The sequence below is a fragment of the Argiope bruennichi genome, chromosome 10 (assembly GCF_947563725.1).
Source record: "Argiope bruennichi chromosome 10, qqArgBrue1.1, whole genome shotgun sequence".
NCBI classification, from domain to species: domain Eukaryota; kingdom Metazoa; phylum Arthropoda; class Arachnida; order Araneae; family Araneidae; genus Argiope; species Argiope bruennichi.
The window spans coordinates 85,538,085-85,556,758 of record NC_079160.1 but is presented as its reverse complement, the minus strand read 5'-3'; the positions used below and the strand labels follow the sequence as shown (position 1 = coordinate 85,556,758).

The following is an 18,674-nucleotide window of genomic DNA, read 5'->3' as shown; positions in this document are numbered from 1 at the left end:
GCGGAATTATTTGTTTATTTTGTCCGCCATTTTTATTGGGGGCTTGGCATTGTTGGCGCAGCAAGGTGCACACTATAATTCACTTTTACCAACCATTGCATAAGCTTTCATATGAAATAAAAGTTCGTGATATCGAATCAGTGATTGGAATTATATAACTGTTTGACTGTTTTTCGTTATTATTTCAAATATTTAAATGTAATTACAAAGCTAAGTCTAATAATAAATTTGGCGAATTATCGAAAAAAAATCTAGTTTGGCGATGATATCATGATTTAAGCTTAACCACTTATTACCATATAATATTTACAATCAAATTACACACCTTAGGAAATATCTTTAAAAAAATAATTAAAGTTTCGAAAATTATTATAAAAGCGTGCATATATTTCATTGAAATCATAAATAAAAAATGTATAGTACCTTAATATTTTGATTAAAATTAATGGAAATATTAAGATAAATTTTAAATTATTGACGAATAGTAAATAAAGATTAGTAAAGTTGTAAGATTAATCTCACTGAAAGGAGATTCATCTTACAAACGTCAGTGAATCACATGACCAGAATAGCCAATCATGTTCAAGGTGGAAAACTAGGAGTCGAAAGATATATCCGCTTGTAGTTGTACAACGGGGAAATTCCTTAAAATCTCGAGGGCTATTTTTTTAAACCATTGTAATAATTTTCCTTTAGTATACTTCGTACGTGGGAAAGTATAAAGGAGCATTGCCACATCCGTTTCTAACTCTCATAAAAATTGTTGCAGTAATTTTTACTGGCCCACTGAAGCCAAACTGAAAAAGATGAGTCATCTTGAAGTATCCCATCCGGTAAGAAAGTACCAAAGAAAATGGTAGGTTTTCTAAAGTTTCATCCTTATGCCGGCAGCCGAAAAGCTTATACTACTGGAAGTCAAATAATACAAATAAATGGTAGATTGTTAAAAATAAAAATAAGAAAATGTATGCATAGGGAAAGTCAAAAAGTAAAGGGACTTTTGCAATTTCTTTTCCCCAGGTTTGGTAACACTGCTAGTATCCAGCGCTGAATGAGTGTAATCGGCAATACTTCTATGCACACTCATTCTATGTTAGTCGTTGGACTGTAGCAGATCGTTAAGTATGGCAACTCCAATGCCGATATGCATCAAGGAGGAAATAAGAGAAGTGGTGCGCTTTTTGTTTGCGGAAAGTTTTAAACCTGCGGAAATTATTCATCGAATCCAAGTGCAGTATGGCGATAGCTGTTTACCGCGAAGCAATATCTATGAATGGATAGAGCACTTCAAGAAGGGAATGTAGCGATGAAAGATCGGGTAGACCATCGACGTCAACCACTGAGGAAAGTTTGATAGTCATTGAAGATATGACGATGGGAAAAACAGATGACTCAATACGTCGTAGAAAACTGCGAAAAGGTGTCATCTTGCAACAAAATAACTCTAGGCAACATTCTGCCAACGGCTGGCCAAAACAATAAAGGATTTGGGATTAAAAGTGCTGGAACATCCGCCATATAGTCCAGTCCTAGCTCCAAGCGATTTTTATATGTCTGAACCATGCAAAAAAACTCTAAAAGAAGAAGATTTGCAATCGATGAAGAAGTCATTGATGTGGTGCAAAATTGGTTACAGACCCAGCCAAGAAACTTTTTTTCCCCCACTGAACTAAAAAAAACTTGCGAAATGTGGGTAAAGTGAGTTGAAATCCAGGGTGATAGAAATATAATGTATGTTTCAGTTTTGTATCCTTAGAGTAAATGTACCTTTTCTCAAACTTTTCGGCTCACACCCAGTATATTGGATTTATGTATGATAAATCGTTTGATACGGCCGAGCTGAATAGCATCAAAGCTATGCTATTTTATTTATCTTCATTGACTTCTGTTTATTATGCACATGAACCTTTTTCATGGAGACAGTCACATAACATCATTTTGCTTTTAAAATATAACTGACCATTTCATCTATCTTTCCAATTTCGTGGTACAGTAACTTCAACTTTTTATTTATCTCGGAAACTACACGTTTATTACTTTCTCGTATAGAGGAAGTATGTTAATCGTCAAAAAATTCGAACCCGAAATTTTGACGAATCTCCATGTTCTTGATCTCACCGAGTTCGAAAAACACATCTTTGAAAAATATCCGTCTGTCTATCTGTGACAAAGATAACTGTAAAACGCTTTTAGCTAGGTGGATGGCATTTGGTATGCGGTTTTTAGATTAAATTTGAAGATTTCTATCAAATGTTGAGTAAAATCCATTCAGAGGAAGTCTATCTGTCCAGCTATTCGAATAAAAGTTAACATGATAACTACAAAACGAAAAGAGTTAGAGAAATACTATTTAGTAAATAGATTTAACACCTATAGTGAAGACATCTATCATATTTTGAGCCAAATCTAACAAGTTGATTATCTGTCGGTCTGTACTTAGAGAAACTTGTAAATACGATAACTCAAAAACGCAAAGGCTTAAATATGTCAAATTTGGTTTGGCGTTTTGTGATTACAAGCTCGATTTTTTTGTACAATTTTTGTCTCAAATAGGTGGCAAAAAAGCGTCAAAAATAGAAATTCGATTTTCGGATACTATTAACCGCATGCTAGTGAATAATCGCCAAAAACTGGCCAAGGATCAAAGGATATATCCTGTAAAAATACTAAATTCAAACCAAGAGTTAATATTTCATAATTGTTGTAAGGCAGTGCCGTTCAAGTGATAACATCCTTATAAGAGCGCGTGCGAGAAAGTTTGAGGGAGACATTCCCGCTTGTTAAATGGAATTTTTCTTCATTAACATTGGAAGAAAATAGCGCTATTAAATATTTGATGAGACATTGAAAACGGTTTGAATTTCAGGGTATTGATGCAATACATTATCAGAAGTTAGAAAAACAAAATATTTAAAAAAAATTGAAGAAAAATTTGTATGATTATTAAATAGACATCATCAAAAAGACATTTTTTAAAAAACATTTAAAAGCGCAAATTTCTTTTTTGTACAATAATAATGTCGGAAGTTATCTCGGAGAAACACCAAAATGCAGCCTAATTTTTAATTACTTAAAATTCTTGTTAACATTTAAAAAAAAATCTCTCCGAACGCACATTCTACCTACCTAAGTATATATGTACCAAATTTGGTTGCTGTAAGTCAAATGTTCTGACCTGTAGAGCGGTAACACAAACATTCATTTTCATTATCAGTAGAAATTCAGTTTATATTGACGCAATACTTCTTTTGGGAAAAGGAATGTTGCAAAGTTTTTTTTTGTTTGTTTATTTTATAGAATTAATGGTATAAAAATTATAAGAAACCTTTTTTTTTATTGTGAAACTATTAACCATGTTTTTAAATTTCCTTCTTTTTCTAATCATATAAAGTTGTTTCATCTATTAAAAATGTCTATGATTTGTTATATTTTTCAAATGAAATTTATTATTTTTATAAATACTTTCTTGAAATAATCACACCGAAATAACTTATGAATCATCCAATCAACCTGATATTATACATTTCTTATAAAATGAGACTCAAAATTTTTTCCCCTGTAACGCTGTAAGGTAATTAAAAAGATATTTTGAAACTGAGTAAACAAATTTAAAATAAATATTAAGTTTGAAGTCAAAAAACTAAAAAAAGATATAATGAATCCGGCCTGAAGACTTTTTTAAGGGTTACCCTCAGGCAGGGATTCAAACCAGGGATTTTTTCTGTGAGGTCTGACTTTCGTCCAACAAACTGACCCCTCGTGATCCGAAAATCCCGAGAAATTGAGGTTTTGGAGATAAAATTAGTATCACAAAATTAAAATAATTATACAATAACAAGCAAAATCATTTCCAAATTTTTAAATCCAAGTAAGATCACAGCAAAACCAAACAACACAATCATAAAAACTAAAAACAAATTCATTAAAATATGAAAGCCAAAACACTTACTAATTGAAAGTCCAGCTCTAAAAGACAGTGTAAAGAAAGTAAACTTGTTAGTGCAAATGCACTTCGTTGAACTAAATTTAATTTTTTCGCGTTTAAAGCTATATACGCCTACCACGTTTGGTCATAAAGTATCGTCACCATAAGGAATAATTGAAGCGTCATCTATTGAGTTAAAAATTGAAGCGCCATCTATTGAGTTAAAATTCAAAGTGAATAAACTGTAGGAAGTTAGAAATAAGATAAATTTTCTCTTATCAATACTTCTATATTGCAAAAGTTTTTTGGAGATTCATTAGTAGTTAAGTTTTTAATGAGATTATTTGTTGCTTCAATATAAGAAATTTTATTATTACAAATCTTTTTAATCCTGTTAAATTGTGAGAATATCAAATTTTTGAAAATTTTAGAGTTTAAATTAGAATGATAATTACTAAGTTTAATCATTTTAAAGTTAAATTCATCCCTTTTATCATAAATACCTATTAAAGTTTTTCCATTAGAAATTTCTATATTTAAATCTAGATAGGTAGCTTTAAATTGATTTCCGTTTGTTTCAGTTAAAACTAAATCTTTTGGGTAACAATTAATAACAACGTTAAGGTTATCCAAGTTTAATAAAAGTAAATCATCAATGTATCTCCAACCATTTATTAACTTATTTTTAATTATTTTTTTCTCATGATAATGTAAGAAAATATTGGCTAAAGCACTTGAAAAGGTTGTTCCCATTGGAATTCCCTTTACTTTTTTATAAAAATAAATTCCATTAAAAACGTAATTTTCTTTAATATTAAATTTACATAACTCTAGCCAATTACTTTTTGTCATAATATCTCTATTTAAATATTCATTATATTTAATAGTACAAATATCTATTAATTTTTCATGAGGTAGATTATAGTACAAATTTTCAAAATCATAAGTATTAAGTTTATTAATATTGTTATCTTTTAGAAAATCCAAATCATATTTGTTACAATTGATTATAAAGTCATTATCATTTTTTCATTTTATTAAGGATAATTTTCAAATATTTAAAAAAAAATGTTTTCCTGTATAGTAATTGTAAATGCCAGTGCTACAAGTTACGAATCTAAATTTTTTTTTTTTTTTTTTAGGAAATTTTGCTGTTGGGAGTAAATAAGGATGGTTTAAAGAGCAAGTCTTAATTTTTGTTTTTTTAGTGAAAGCTAGCATCCCTTTATCCAATTCTTTTTTCTCGGTACTAATTAAGTGTTAAGTCGAATTAGAGTTATAGTCATTAATTAAAAGTTCTTTATAATAATATTTACAGGTTAAACAGAAATTATTTGCTGATTTATCTATTACTGTAATAATAAACCTCTCTTTTAAATTTTTTATTTCTTTTCTCAATTATTTGTTAAAATAAATTCTTCGTTCTTTAGTTCTAACGATATCTGTATTAAACTTTGTCTTAATTTCTTCTAAAATCCTCACTTTCCATTCTCTGAAACCCCTTGGAGGCCAATGGTGTTTCCTGGATAATTTTGAAATAAAAATATACAAATCTTGTCCGATAGAAATTAAGATTTTTTTAATGTCTACTTTTTCTCTCAATTTAAATTTAGTTCCTCTTTCCATTAGATCTCCTAAACAGCTGGAATCTATAATTTTCAAATTCCCTGTTATAATATGTCCTTTGTCAGTATCTACATAATCTTTGTAAATTTTTTGTTAGAATTACAATCTGTTTTGCTTATCTTATTTAAATTTTTGCTATAGTTACAAATTCTTTTCCTTAAAGTTGCTGAATAACTAAATGCTATTGAAACAATTGCATTGTCTTTTAAAGGAAAATATTCTTTACTGCTGTGCATGATTTTAGGTAGCTTTAGTTTTTCGAAGTGAATATCCAAAAATCTCACTACACAGAACTCTTAATTTAAATTAATTTTATTTTTAAATAGTAAATCGTTTTTTCCAATATTTTGTGTTTATGAATTTAACGAGAGAATTTTCAAATTTTAAATCCTCAAATTTATTATTAATAAACCATCTAATTTTATTTTTCCTAAAGCCAAAAAGATATTTTTTAATTTTAAGAATGTTCTCACTATTATGTTCTAAGTTACAATAATTTTGAAATTCCTCAGATATAATATCATAATTGCCGCCTCTACTTTTACCTCTCTTAATTCTCTTATTATAGTTTTCTTTATCTAGAAAGTCTTTAAAGATGTTAAATTTGTTATAAATGCAAATGTTATCTAAATCCGCAACCTTATCCATTTAATTTACTATTGAGTCCATAAGGAAACAAAGTTTTTAAATTACAAATACTTTCTATGTCTAATCTTCTATTTACGTCAATAATGTTATCTTCCAGATTGTAAATATTAATACTATCAACATTGACATTGAAAGTGTAGTAGTTCATAGTCAAAAGACTCATTTTCAATAAAGTTTTTAATAGCAGATTTGTGGCATTTCTGCTTTTATTTAGTTCAGTACTAATTTGTCCTATGCAATTCAAATTACATTCTTTACAATCCAACAGATAAATTAGATTTTTGTTTTTACAGAACAACTCCAGATTTACAAATTCGTTTTTGATTTGTTCTTTTCCAGCTAGTGGACAAGTCTTTCATTTTTTGCTATCACAAACTCGATATTTTTTTTGTATTTTTGAAATTTTTAAACAAAACAGTTGTGCAAGTAACTTTGTATCCGTGAAAGCCCCAAGCACAAAGCTATTCATAGTGTGCCTTAGTAAAGCGCGCGACGGGCCTTGCGCTATGAAAAATTCTTTTATTGACCTTTGCATAATTTTATTTATTTGACCTGAATGGAAAGAAATCTCTTTTGCTTCAACAATCCAGAATCCTCGAATCAAATCCATAGGTAAAATTTAAAAACATTTTTAAAGGATGCATATAGTGGAAAAGCGCAAATGCAGCTTAATTCCTGCCAAATGCAGTAATAAGAAACTATCAAGCCAAAAACAATCTATATGAAAATCACTTACAAAATATTTATTGAACCTATATAATAAAACATACATTGTATTTAGAGAGCGCAAATGCTACTAACAACTAAAACGCAAATGAACTTAACCAAATTTAAAATAAATATTGAGTTTGAAGTCAAAAAACTGAAAAAAGATATAATGAATCCGGCCTGAAGACTTTCTCAAGGGTTACCCTCAGGCAGGGATTCAAACCAGAGATTTTTTCTGTGGGGGGTCTGACTTTCGTCCAACAAACTGACCTCTCGTGACCCGAAAATCCCGAGAAATTGAGGTTTTGGAGATAAAATTAGTATCACAAAATTGAAATAATTATACAATAACAAGCAAAATCATTTCCAAATTTTTAAATCCAAGTAAGATCACAGCAAGACCAAACAACACAACCATAAAAACTAAAAACAAATTCATTAAAATATTTATGAATACCTGTGGTTGTGAACCACAGGGATTCATAATCTATACTTATAATAAAGCTCAATGTGTGTGTGTGTGTGTGTTGGCGCTCTACAGGCCAGATCGTTTGACATACAGCTACCAAATTTGGTACATGTATACCTTGGAGATTGGGAATGTGCACCTGGGGTTTCTTTTTTCGAATTTTTAATTAGAATTTTAATTATTAATTAAAAACTAACTTTACCGCCAAAAAATCTTCCATTTTCCCCACCGCCAACTTTTTCGCCAAAAAAATCTTCCATTATCCCCAGCGCCAAACGAGAAAGGCTTCAGTTTTTTTTCTCCCAACAGTAATGAGGCTAGGGTTAAAATTTTTCGGCGGATTATTTCAATCGGTTCTGTTTATTTTCTTAATGTTTGATGCATTTAAAATTAAACATTGTTAATGAATCAATCTTTCAGATTCATTCTGAAGTACTTTTGAATTAAAATAAAACAGAATAAAGGAAATTAAAAATTTCTAATCCGCATAGCGTTACCCCAACTGGCGTAGAAAAAATCACGTATTTGCGTTACGTAACCGGCGAAGAAAATTCACGCATGCGCATTCTGTTCTGATTGTTGCCATGACAACGTTATCAATGGATGATTTAAATTATTTTTGGGTTAGTTGCATGCTTTTGTAAGTAAATTGTATTTATGTTATATATTTTTTGTATATGCTTATAGTTTTAAGTACATCGTTTTTTAAGTAGTTTTTTTTAAAACCTGTTTTTAACCGTTTATTTTAAACGATTCGTTTTATTTTCTTAGTGTTTGATGCATTTAAATTTAAACATTGTTAATTAATCGATCTGCTCATAATGAATCTAAGAAAATTTTGTTGACCAACTCTTGAGATATTACATAAATTAAAAAAAAATATTCTTTAGTGCCCATAAAGTTTAAACGCTGAGTGACTCTATTTTCAGTAATCAGATTATAAAAAAAATGCTTTGTTTCAGTAAAAAATATTATTATATTAATTGAAGATAAATTCTTTCCACTTTAATTTAAAGCATAAATTCTACCGTTTTCAACCGTTTATTTTAAACGATTCGTTTTATTGTCTTAGTGTTTGATGCATTTAAATTTAAACATTGTTAATTAATCGATCTGCTCATAATGAATCTAAGAAAATTTTGTTGACCAACTCTTGAGATATTACATAAATTTAAAAAGATATTCTTTAGTGCCCATAAAGTTTAAACGCTGAGTGACTCTATTTTCAGTAATCAGATTATAAAAAAATGCTTTGTTTCAGTAAAAAATATTATTATATTAATTGAAGATAAATTCTTTCCACTTTAATTTAAAGCATAAATTCTACGGGTGCTAACAGAAAATGAGAGAGATACATATTACGTTATGACTGAAGACCTTTATAATATTATGAATGAATTATATGATAATCAAAATTTGAAGTTTTAAAAAATTTTGATGAAGAAGCTATTAAAGTAGAAATTGCATAAAATATTTAATTATTAAAATTTTAACGAACATTAAGATTGGCGAACCGGCTGGTCGCCAAAGGCGGCTAGTTCATAATAAAACACAACCATAAATAATTTATCATATTTTGAGCCAAGATTTTCATCAAAATGTTTTCCAATGATTTTTTTTTAAAGAAAAAAAGTTAGAAATTAATATTACTTTACAACGGCCTTAATCTTAGTATTTTTAGCGTAATTTGAAAGAAATATATTGAAATTTATGTTTTATATTAAATAGGCGTTGTTCACGCGAACGTAGCATAACGCCAATTAGAGATGCATAATCCACGATTTTTTGAATAACAAATAATATTGCTATTGTTATTTTTAAATATGCGTTCCAAATATCTGTTATTTCAATCATATTATTAATTAAAAATTATTACTTAATATTAAATATAAAATTTATTAATTGTAATTAATACTTAATTTACTAATTTAATTAACGTGTGATTGAATTAATTTATCCGTTTCAGCTTACTTCTTAATTTTTTTTTCTCAAAACTATTTATTTAATTTATTTATTAGAGTGAACCATTTTCTGGAAAAGATGAGTTAAAAATATATGTCATTTCTTTAAAATGTTTACTTTAGTCCTATATTCTACCAATAGATGGCGCCAGCAGTAAACAGAATACATGTAATCAAAGTCAATCGTGTCACGAGCAATTAAAAATGATTTGTATGGAATAGTGCATCATCAAATACGAATATCGGTCACTCCCGTAAAGTGGAGCGGTGACTTCGCACTTTCCAGTGAAGCCTCGCACTTTCCGCTGAAATCACCGCTCCGATAAATTTCAGTGATATGCAATTCAATGATACGATACGATAATTCCAATAACCGGTCCGATCACTTTTCAATCCAATCACAGATTTCTTTCGAGAGCTTCCATTGGACAGATCGTATCGATTGTTACTTTCCAGTGAAGTCACCGCTCCGGCAAATTTCAGTGATATCGTATCGATTGTTACTTTCTATCGTGATCCAAAACCTGTAATCGAAATATCATCAGTAAGATCGTATTAAGGATTTGAATCACACCCCTCTTTGAAAAGTATTGATCACTTGTATTTGTGACTTTTATATTGGTTACGTAATAACCGCTCTGAAAATATTCGTCATCCCTAACGCCAACCTTTTACGTCCCTTACCGCGTCGTGTCTGTCAGAGATAAGTTTCAATTTGTTAGGCTTAAGAAAGTCCCGCAATGTTATACCGCAACAATAATGAATTAATGATTTTATGTGAGCTCTAATTTCTGCACTTATATATGAATTGTTCATTGCAAAGGATTGTAAATATTTGTAAATTAAGAAGTTAAGATGAAGTACTGTTCGTTTCAATATTCTGAAACGACCACTTTTCTACGATTCCGTCTCAATAAAAGGAAAGACGCGGAAGGATGAGCGCATTTCCGGAATTCTGTGTCATTCTTTGACCTTTGAAAGAGTACGGTTTTTCATCAAAAGCCAGCCGTGCAAAAAAGTTCCTTCCAACTATTAAATATAGGCAAGCACGAGAATCGTTCTTCTGCTCTTTTAAAGTGACTCAGTTTCTTACTGGTCATAGGGATTTCGATCAATACTTAAAAAAGTTTCATCGAGAGACCAGTGACTGTTCCCTAAGATAAACTCAAGACGTTGAACACATTATTTTTCGGTGCCTGCAAGCGCAGGAAGTTCTTCAATAAAAACTTGTCATTTCAGCAAAGGATTGGCCAGTTGCTCTGGTCACTTTTGTGAATACAAAGTCCTCTTTCTTATCTTTTGGAGAATTTGCTCAAGCTTGTAAATACAAATAATTTTACTCTTATACTATAGCCTAGAAATTTACACATATCATTAATTACTTTGCAAAGTATTTTTTACTTTTATCTATTTTTTTGTCTTGTTTTTCATTGCCTTTTAACTTTTGTTAAGGAGTTTCGTAAAAGGTCTACTAGTATTATACTTACTTCTGTAAGCCTTGTGTTGTACATTGTGGTGCACGAGGAGTATTTAATGTTTTAACTATAAATAAATAAATTCTTTGACCTTGATTCTTGCCCAATTAGATACTTTTTGTTCAATTTTTTTTTTCACGTGTATATGAATATCGTGTCGTTTCTGTGAGTATTATTTTAATTCAGTCTGCAAGTAATCCGAGTTGTAAACATCACTTTCATTCATCTTTCCTCTCACCCTATTTTGACGAATTAAATCCATCCCAGCGCATGCTCAAAAGCGCGGAGGATTTTAGAATCCTTTGTCAAACAATATAGTCTACTGCTCGCTTCGAATCACCATGGGTTTAACAGATTAAAGATAAAAACTATGCTTCAATTCTAATTTTGTTACAGCTTGATGAATACCATTAAGACTTTTTATTCATGTGTTGAGTTTCTAAAAAAATCGATGATCTTTCACCGACATCTGCAGTCTTCATTATGAATTTTTGTTCTTTAAACGTTTCTTAAAATTTTGGAATCGAAATATGGATGCAATTAAAATATATATTCTGTACAATACAATTTTTGAAAATGTGGAAAAAAATATTTCAAGAACTTATAGATCTTGTGATTAAACTTTGTAGGTATTTAATAAAATATGGAGAGAATATTTAATTCTGTATTTCAAAATGTGTCAGACACTAACCAAAATGAAATTGGATAACAATGGCAAAAATGTATAAATTAGTTTTATATCCTTTCCTGGAAATGCTAGGAAAATTTTTAGCAATTCATATTTCTCTAGCAGTGTGACTTATTGATACATCAGAAAAAATTTAACTTTTTAGAAAAATATTTTTATTGTTTCCTTATTTTCAAGAATTAGTAAAGATTAGAACTCCCTGGAATAAACTATATCATTTTTTCTATCCTATTAGATTCATCAATTTATAGTGAAATATAATATAATCAGGTCTTTGGAGAATTTTGGTAAAATATACTATTGCTGCCTAATTTATTAGCTTAAGTTTTTCATTTTAAAATGCTCCTTCAATTAGAATGACAATTTCTAGGATGCATTGAAACTCTTTCCAAAAAATCTTTTAACCCTTTTAGACCTGCTATCCGATATAACGGACATCAACTTTGAACAACTGCCATTTATTTAATAATTGATGAAATTGTGTGCTATTTTTTTTAGTTGATTCCCTATTTTCTTCTTATTATTTATCTTTGCAAAAATTCCTCATTGCAGGACTGGCAAATGATTAATTTATTATTATTATTTAATTATGAATTCTGTCTACAAAAATAGATATAATTTTTAAAGTTATTATCAGTTTTTAATCTTTTATTTGTCATTTCAAATGTTTGTGTGATAGGTTATTACTGTTTAGTGAACATTATATACTGAATTTTGTGTGCAATTTCATCTTTTTTTAGTAAAAATATGCAAATAAAAATGCAAGTTCGCTGTACTGGACATTCCGACTCAGTGCATGTTTCGAGCAGCTGTAATGTCGAATTCATTTTTTTATTCTATTAAAACCTTCCTTTGAATAATAATTTGAGTGCATTTTAAATAACAATTGCTATGCATGTCATTATGACACTAATATTATTAATTTTTAAATTTTTTTGAAATAATCTTGTATTTTAGATTTTTTTTTTTTTTTTTTTTTTTTTTTACATCTGTATGATCAAATCTTAATTTATGAAATTCTTGAAAATATGATATTTCTGATTTAAGCAAAGAGGTAAAATTAGCATTACATATCTGAAATGCAAAGTGTGCTTACATTTAGAAAAACACATAAATCATATAAGAATTTTCATGAAAAATTATACAATGTACTTTACATACTTTCTTTGCAGTGATTATTTGATTTCTTTTCCTGACTTTGCAAGATTGTTTTTATTTATATTTTCAAATTTATTGATTAGCTAGTTACATTATTTAATAAATTGAAATCTGAAAGTTATAATTTATACATTTTAGTTTTAAAACTAGAAAAACTATTTAATCTAAATTTTTCTGCTTATTGCGTAGCATTTTTTTAAAACAGCAAATAATAAAGTTTGAAATAAACAATGTTAATGAGTGCAATAGAGATAGACTGACAAATATAAATTTTGACAATCACAATTAATGCAGAGTGAAAATAAGTTTTCAGTTTTAAATCCGTCTATTGTATATATTCTAAATTAATTTAATTTTAAGAAAATCATACCAATAAAATGCATAATTTTATATACTAATATAGTAAATTACACTTAAAACCAACATGTTAAATTATAGAATTTTGTTAAATACGAAATATTTTACAGAATTGCAATTCTTTATCCTCTTTTAATATTACACCGTCTAAAGTTGTTGTGATCCAATGTCTGGCATGCCGGACATATTGTAAAATTTTTAAATTTAGCATCCACAGATCTAAACTTTTGATTATAAGATACTCTATGTATCTATAATCAGTATACCAAATAAAAAAAAATGCTTAAATATTTCATAATTCTCATTGAAAAAGTTAATTAAACAAGATTTTTTATTTTATTAGTTTAAACCATATAGGTTTGTTTTTACACAGAAGTATTCTCTTTGTTGAATTCCAACTTAACTTGATGTTATTACATGTCAGCTTTATACAAATTTACTTCGAAGCTAACCAATTCCATTGAAGTTTTAGGCAAGAAAATGTTTTCCATTTTCTGAGTAAGTAACAGCAAAGACACTTTAAATAATAATTTAAAAATCTTGAAATATATAAATATATATATTTAAAACCTAAACAAAGTTTACTTTAGGAGAATCATCATATTTTTACACCACACAGCCATGGAATTTGAAATTCTTCAATTCTTTTGTAAAAACTTGAACTCTGTTTATAATAATTATGTCAAAGAAATAATATTTCATAAAATTTTCCAATTCTAAATTTCAATAACAAAATGTCACTTGTTTATTGTTGTCAAATGTTATTTACTGTTTGTTACTTATTACCTCCCAGTTCTATTAGGTAACAGAAAATGTCTTCACCAATTCTGTCAATAGATTTAATCAAACTGCTTTTTATAGATGATTCTGCAATCAGGCCACCCAAATAGTGCTTCTTTTTAATGAGTATAAAAATTTCAGCAACACTCAAAGCATGAATTCAATAATATAATCACAATTGAAATTTCCATAACTAATTATTTTAAATGTGATTTTCTTTTTTTCATAAAAATGTATAATTAAAAAAATAAAATACAACACTGTGTTCTCCGATACTATGTAAATTTTAATTTTCTACTCCAAATTTTCAAGTTTTCAGTTTAATTTCTAAAAAAAGAAAAGTAAAAAAAAAAAAATATTATAATTAAAAAAATAAGGTCTGGTTTGAAAATTATATGTGGAATATAGATAATTACAATTTTGCATTTTCAGAGTATTTTATTCACACACAAAATTTTCACATTACAAATTTTCAGCTTTTCAGTGATACAAAGTGAAGTCACTTTTATGCCAACACTTTTACATTGAAATTTCAAAGAAAATATGATACTTGTGTCTGACAGTAGGCCCCAGAATTAATCACCAAACAACTAAAATATTTTGTTAAAATTGATGCATTATTCATAAGTAGTCACTTCTAGCAACAGATAGGCTTGCTGGGAAAATTAGTTATATTTCATTCAAATAAACTGATGAGATATAACTTCAGGTCCACGATTCTGTTCAATTATCAAACATTTAAATCATGTTATTTTTAACTATTTAACATATGTTCATTCATACTGTGTCTGAATCTTTTTAATGGAGATCAGTCGCATGACATCACAGTGCAATTAAAAACATAAATATGCAGTTCATTTATCTTCTAAATTTCAGGATATGGTAACTTCAATCTTTTCCCCATCATCTTTCAATCTAAATTCATACTAAACAGACTCCTTCTTCTAATGCTTTCAACAATGGGAAAAAACCGCATGATTAAATATTTCATGCAACAATGGAAAGAATTTGGATTTAAGGCAACAGTATAATCTATTAAGCAAAAAATATATATTAAAAATATTATCAAAATTCAGAAGAAAAAAAAATTGCATAAATATAAATTTGGTATAATTAAAAAATATTTTTTTTTTTTTTTTTTTTTTTTTAAATTTTGAAAGAAAGAATTTTTAAAAATCATTACAGAAAAACCTCAAAATTCTGCTTAATTTTTAATTAATTAAAATTTCAAAAAAAAAAAAATTCCTCTGAGGAGCATATTCCTGTTCTCCAAGGCACATATGTGCCAAATTTCATTGCTATAGGTCAAATGGTCAAGCCTAGAAAGACCAATTCATACAGATATATTCATCTTTATTAGTAATATAGGTGATTTTTCATAATTTGAAAATTAACAAATAAATGTGAGAATTGCTATAAAACACAAGTACCAAAAAAATAAGAACTGTAACAAAATAAGTTTGAAAACAATAGTTAAAAAATTATTAGATGCAATTTTAAGAATAGTATCAGACAAAAGTAACCAACATTAATTTTATTATACCTGTGTACGAGATACATTAATACTAAAAAATAATAGCATATTATTAAAGTAAGTAATTGTTAATTTAGTAATAAATTATTAAAAAATATATTCTTTTTTATTATAGCAGTATTTAATTTAATATCTACTTGGAACTGCAAAGCACATGAAAAATAAACCATTTGCCATTCAGAGTATTGTATATTTTCTGATTTATATATTTAATTTGATAACTTAAAAAAAATAATATCAGTTTTAAATGGAAGTTTACATTTCAATAGGAGAACATAACTACATTACACTGGGGGGTATGGAATTGGGAACTACTCACTAAAGCGGATGCATAGTACCGCTCAACACTTAAGATATCCTTGAGCTATAACACTGAATAGAGAAGAAATGAATAGGTATATTAAACTAGCTTTGTCCGAGGATTCGTTTGACTACTAACTGAAAATACTTTCTTTGCAATCATCCAGAACTACAGGTAATGTATCACAATGAACAGTCAAACGCAGGAGACATCTATGCCACATAACAATAAATGTTGAAATATTTAGTTTACATACACTGGATAAGAAACGCTTAAATATAAATAGTGCCAATTTTTTCAGATTAAAACTTCACTGATGATCATAGCAAACATGCAAAAATTTGCATTATTTTTTCATTAATGATTTTTTTTTTGAAAATATATGGGATGAATAGTACTTAAAAAGAAAGAAAAAAAACCCATACTTTTATTTATACTTTGTAAAAAAAAGTAATGCATTTAATATATCATAATTTCAGTATAATATGTTGAGGATGCTGGTGACAGAGTTAAATCAAGCCAAAATCTGAAGAAACAATTCAATAATTAATAGTTGTAAAATAACATTACAATAAAATAAAATAAAAATAAATACAATAAAAATAAATACAATAAAATAAAAACAATAAAATAAAAACAATACAATAAAATAAATACAATAAAATAAAAACAATACAATAAAATAAATACAATAAAATAAAATAAATTAAAATTAAATAAAAATAAACAGATGTTTAACAGTAAATTATTAAAATACATAAGAAGTATAATTACATATAAATTCAGAATTACCTCTGATAGAATAAAAGAAAAGGTTCACACTGAAGAACTTGTTCCAAGCTTCGTTTATAAATAAATCTATCATCACATTCATACCATCTATTAAGCCTGTGTCGAATATATGCTGCATAATGTCCACCTTGTAAAGTACCTTTATGAAATATAACGGCAAACAAACGATATCTATCCTCAAGTATATCAGAAGAAGATGCATTACCATTAGCTTCTGAATTTAAATATGGTGACATATTTATATACTCTTCAAATGTAAAAGCAGTCGATTTCTTCTGTATTTTTCTGTTTTTGGGCCGAGCAGAAGCTTTTTGGTCTGATTCCAAGAGGAAACAATTCATGCGGAAGCAAATAACAGTAGGAAGTTTTTTAATATGTTGGTGTAAATATGTTGTGTCAGTTTGTTGGCAATTTGAGCACTTATAGTCAGATAACAAATGCGGTTCCAAATATTTTCTACTCAAAACATTAACAAGAGAGTCATCATCCCTATCTAAATCCAGCAGGATATCCATGAAATAATCAGGGGGCAATGATGATGAATCATTACAATGCTGGCATTCTTTAAAGCCTTGAGTCATTCCATAAAATATCTGTTGAATCATACAATTGCAATCTGCTCTATCCTTTTTTGGACAATTAGCATGAAGTCCAATTAGAATTTCTTGCAATAATTCATAACAATCTTGCTGTTCCATTCCAAGAGGTTGCTTACAAAACTTCTGCAATGTAAAAAAAAATCGTTCTGATGGATCATATGGTATCGATTTACCAGAGTAAAACTCCTGGAACATATGAAACAACTCGCATAAAAGACAAGAATCTTTTGCAGAACATATGTGCGCATCAGAGAAAAAAAAATTTACCAGCACAGGAGTGTGCATCAATACTTGGACAATACAGTTAATATAGCAACTATTTCCAATATTCACTATACCTCTTAAACCAAAATATGAATCATCTGCAATTTTTACAACAGGGTTTGGTAGGGCAGCTATTTCTCTTGCCTTAGGCTTCCAAGGCATGTAAGTTCGAATGACATTCATTTTTCTGGCTTCTAAATTGAATTCAGTGAGAGAATCATCATAGATTTCATTATAAATATAATCATTACACTTAAAGCAAAATAATGAGCCATGGTTTATATTGATAGCAAAATAGTGTCGATATCTTTTGGAATGATCTTCCATATGACTATTTTTTCCATCTTCAAAATCAAAGCAACCAAAAAATGCGCATTCTAAACATGCATGTAATTTTTTATGGGCTGAGTTACAGATACGGCAATATGCGTCAACCGCTTTCCTTTCAGACGCTCTTTTGGCTATGCAAGTAACATAATAGCCTAGTACAACATTATAACACTCTAAAGCTTCAGGAACACTGTCCAAATGGGAACAAGAATTAACGCTCATCCTTCCCTTTAAAAACAATTCATCGATTACAATTCTCTCTACAGCTGTTTGCTTCTAAATTATCAGAAATACTTCCTAAATTCAGAACGGTCACACAATTTGTTTACATTTCAGTCGTAATGCTAACGTCTCAATCACCACTCTTATCCCTATAGGATGGACGAATTCATCGCAAACCGAACATTTCGGTGGTAGGAACAGTTGAGAAGGAGCATTCGGGATATTGTCATTCATATGTTGAGTTGTAGTTGTAACACTTTTGCCGATTCAGTTATATTGTCTGAGCACAGGAAAAATTTTGTCATTGCTTTTGTATGTGAATATAGATCTTATTTCGTTTTGTTAGAAACAATGTTATTACTCTAGTGAGAGAAAAAAAATTAAATTTTAAATTTATCTCTATTATTATTACTATTCTTTAACTTTGTAAACATTTTTGGGTGGATCCTAGCACAGCCCACCTCTTGGCGTCTTTTTGAATTCTCGCCAAACGAGGGAAGATAACGTCGCCAATGTGGCAACCTAGACTGATTTTTTTTAAATTTATTTTTTATATTTTTATTTATTTATTATTATTTTTATTTATTATTTTTTTGTAGTTAACAAACATCTACCAACATTTTTTTGTAGTAAACAAATTTATTTTTTGATGCATTTAATAAACAGCTTTTAGAAGATTGTTGGAATTGTTAAATTATATTACACATGAAGACGTAATGTGATATTGATATTTAAATTCCAGGAATTATTTAAATTCCAGTTGTATGAAAATAAAATAAATTACTATTCATTTCATGTGCTGATTTTTTATTTGGTCATCATATTATTCTTGTACTT

At 28.4% G+C, this 18,674-nt stretch overlaps 1 protein-coding gene across 1 annotated transcript; it reads right to left on the bottom strand.

Moving 5' to 3' along the window:
* Positions 1 to 14,224: 14,224 nt before the first annotated feature.
* On the bottom strand, positions 14,225 to 18,050 carry LOC129989318 (ubiquitin carboxyl-terminal hydrolase 22-like). The gene is made up of 2 exons (XM_056097769.1): positions 16,423 to 18,050; positions 14,225 to 14,827 (listed from the first exon to the last, which is right to left on the bottom strand). The coding sequence occupies exons 1-2, from the start codon at positions 17,835 to 17,837 to the stop codon at positions 14,749 to 14,751; spliced, it is 1,494 nt and encodes a 497-aa protein (XP_055953744.1). The 5' UTR covers positions 17,838 to 18,050; the 3' UTR covers positions 14,225 to 14,748.
* Positions 18,051 to 18,674: the final 624 nt, after the last annotated feature.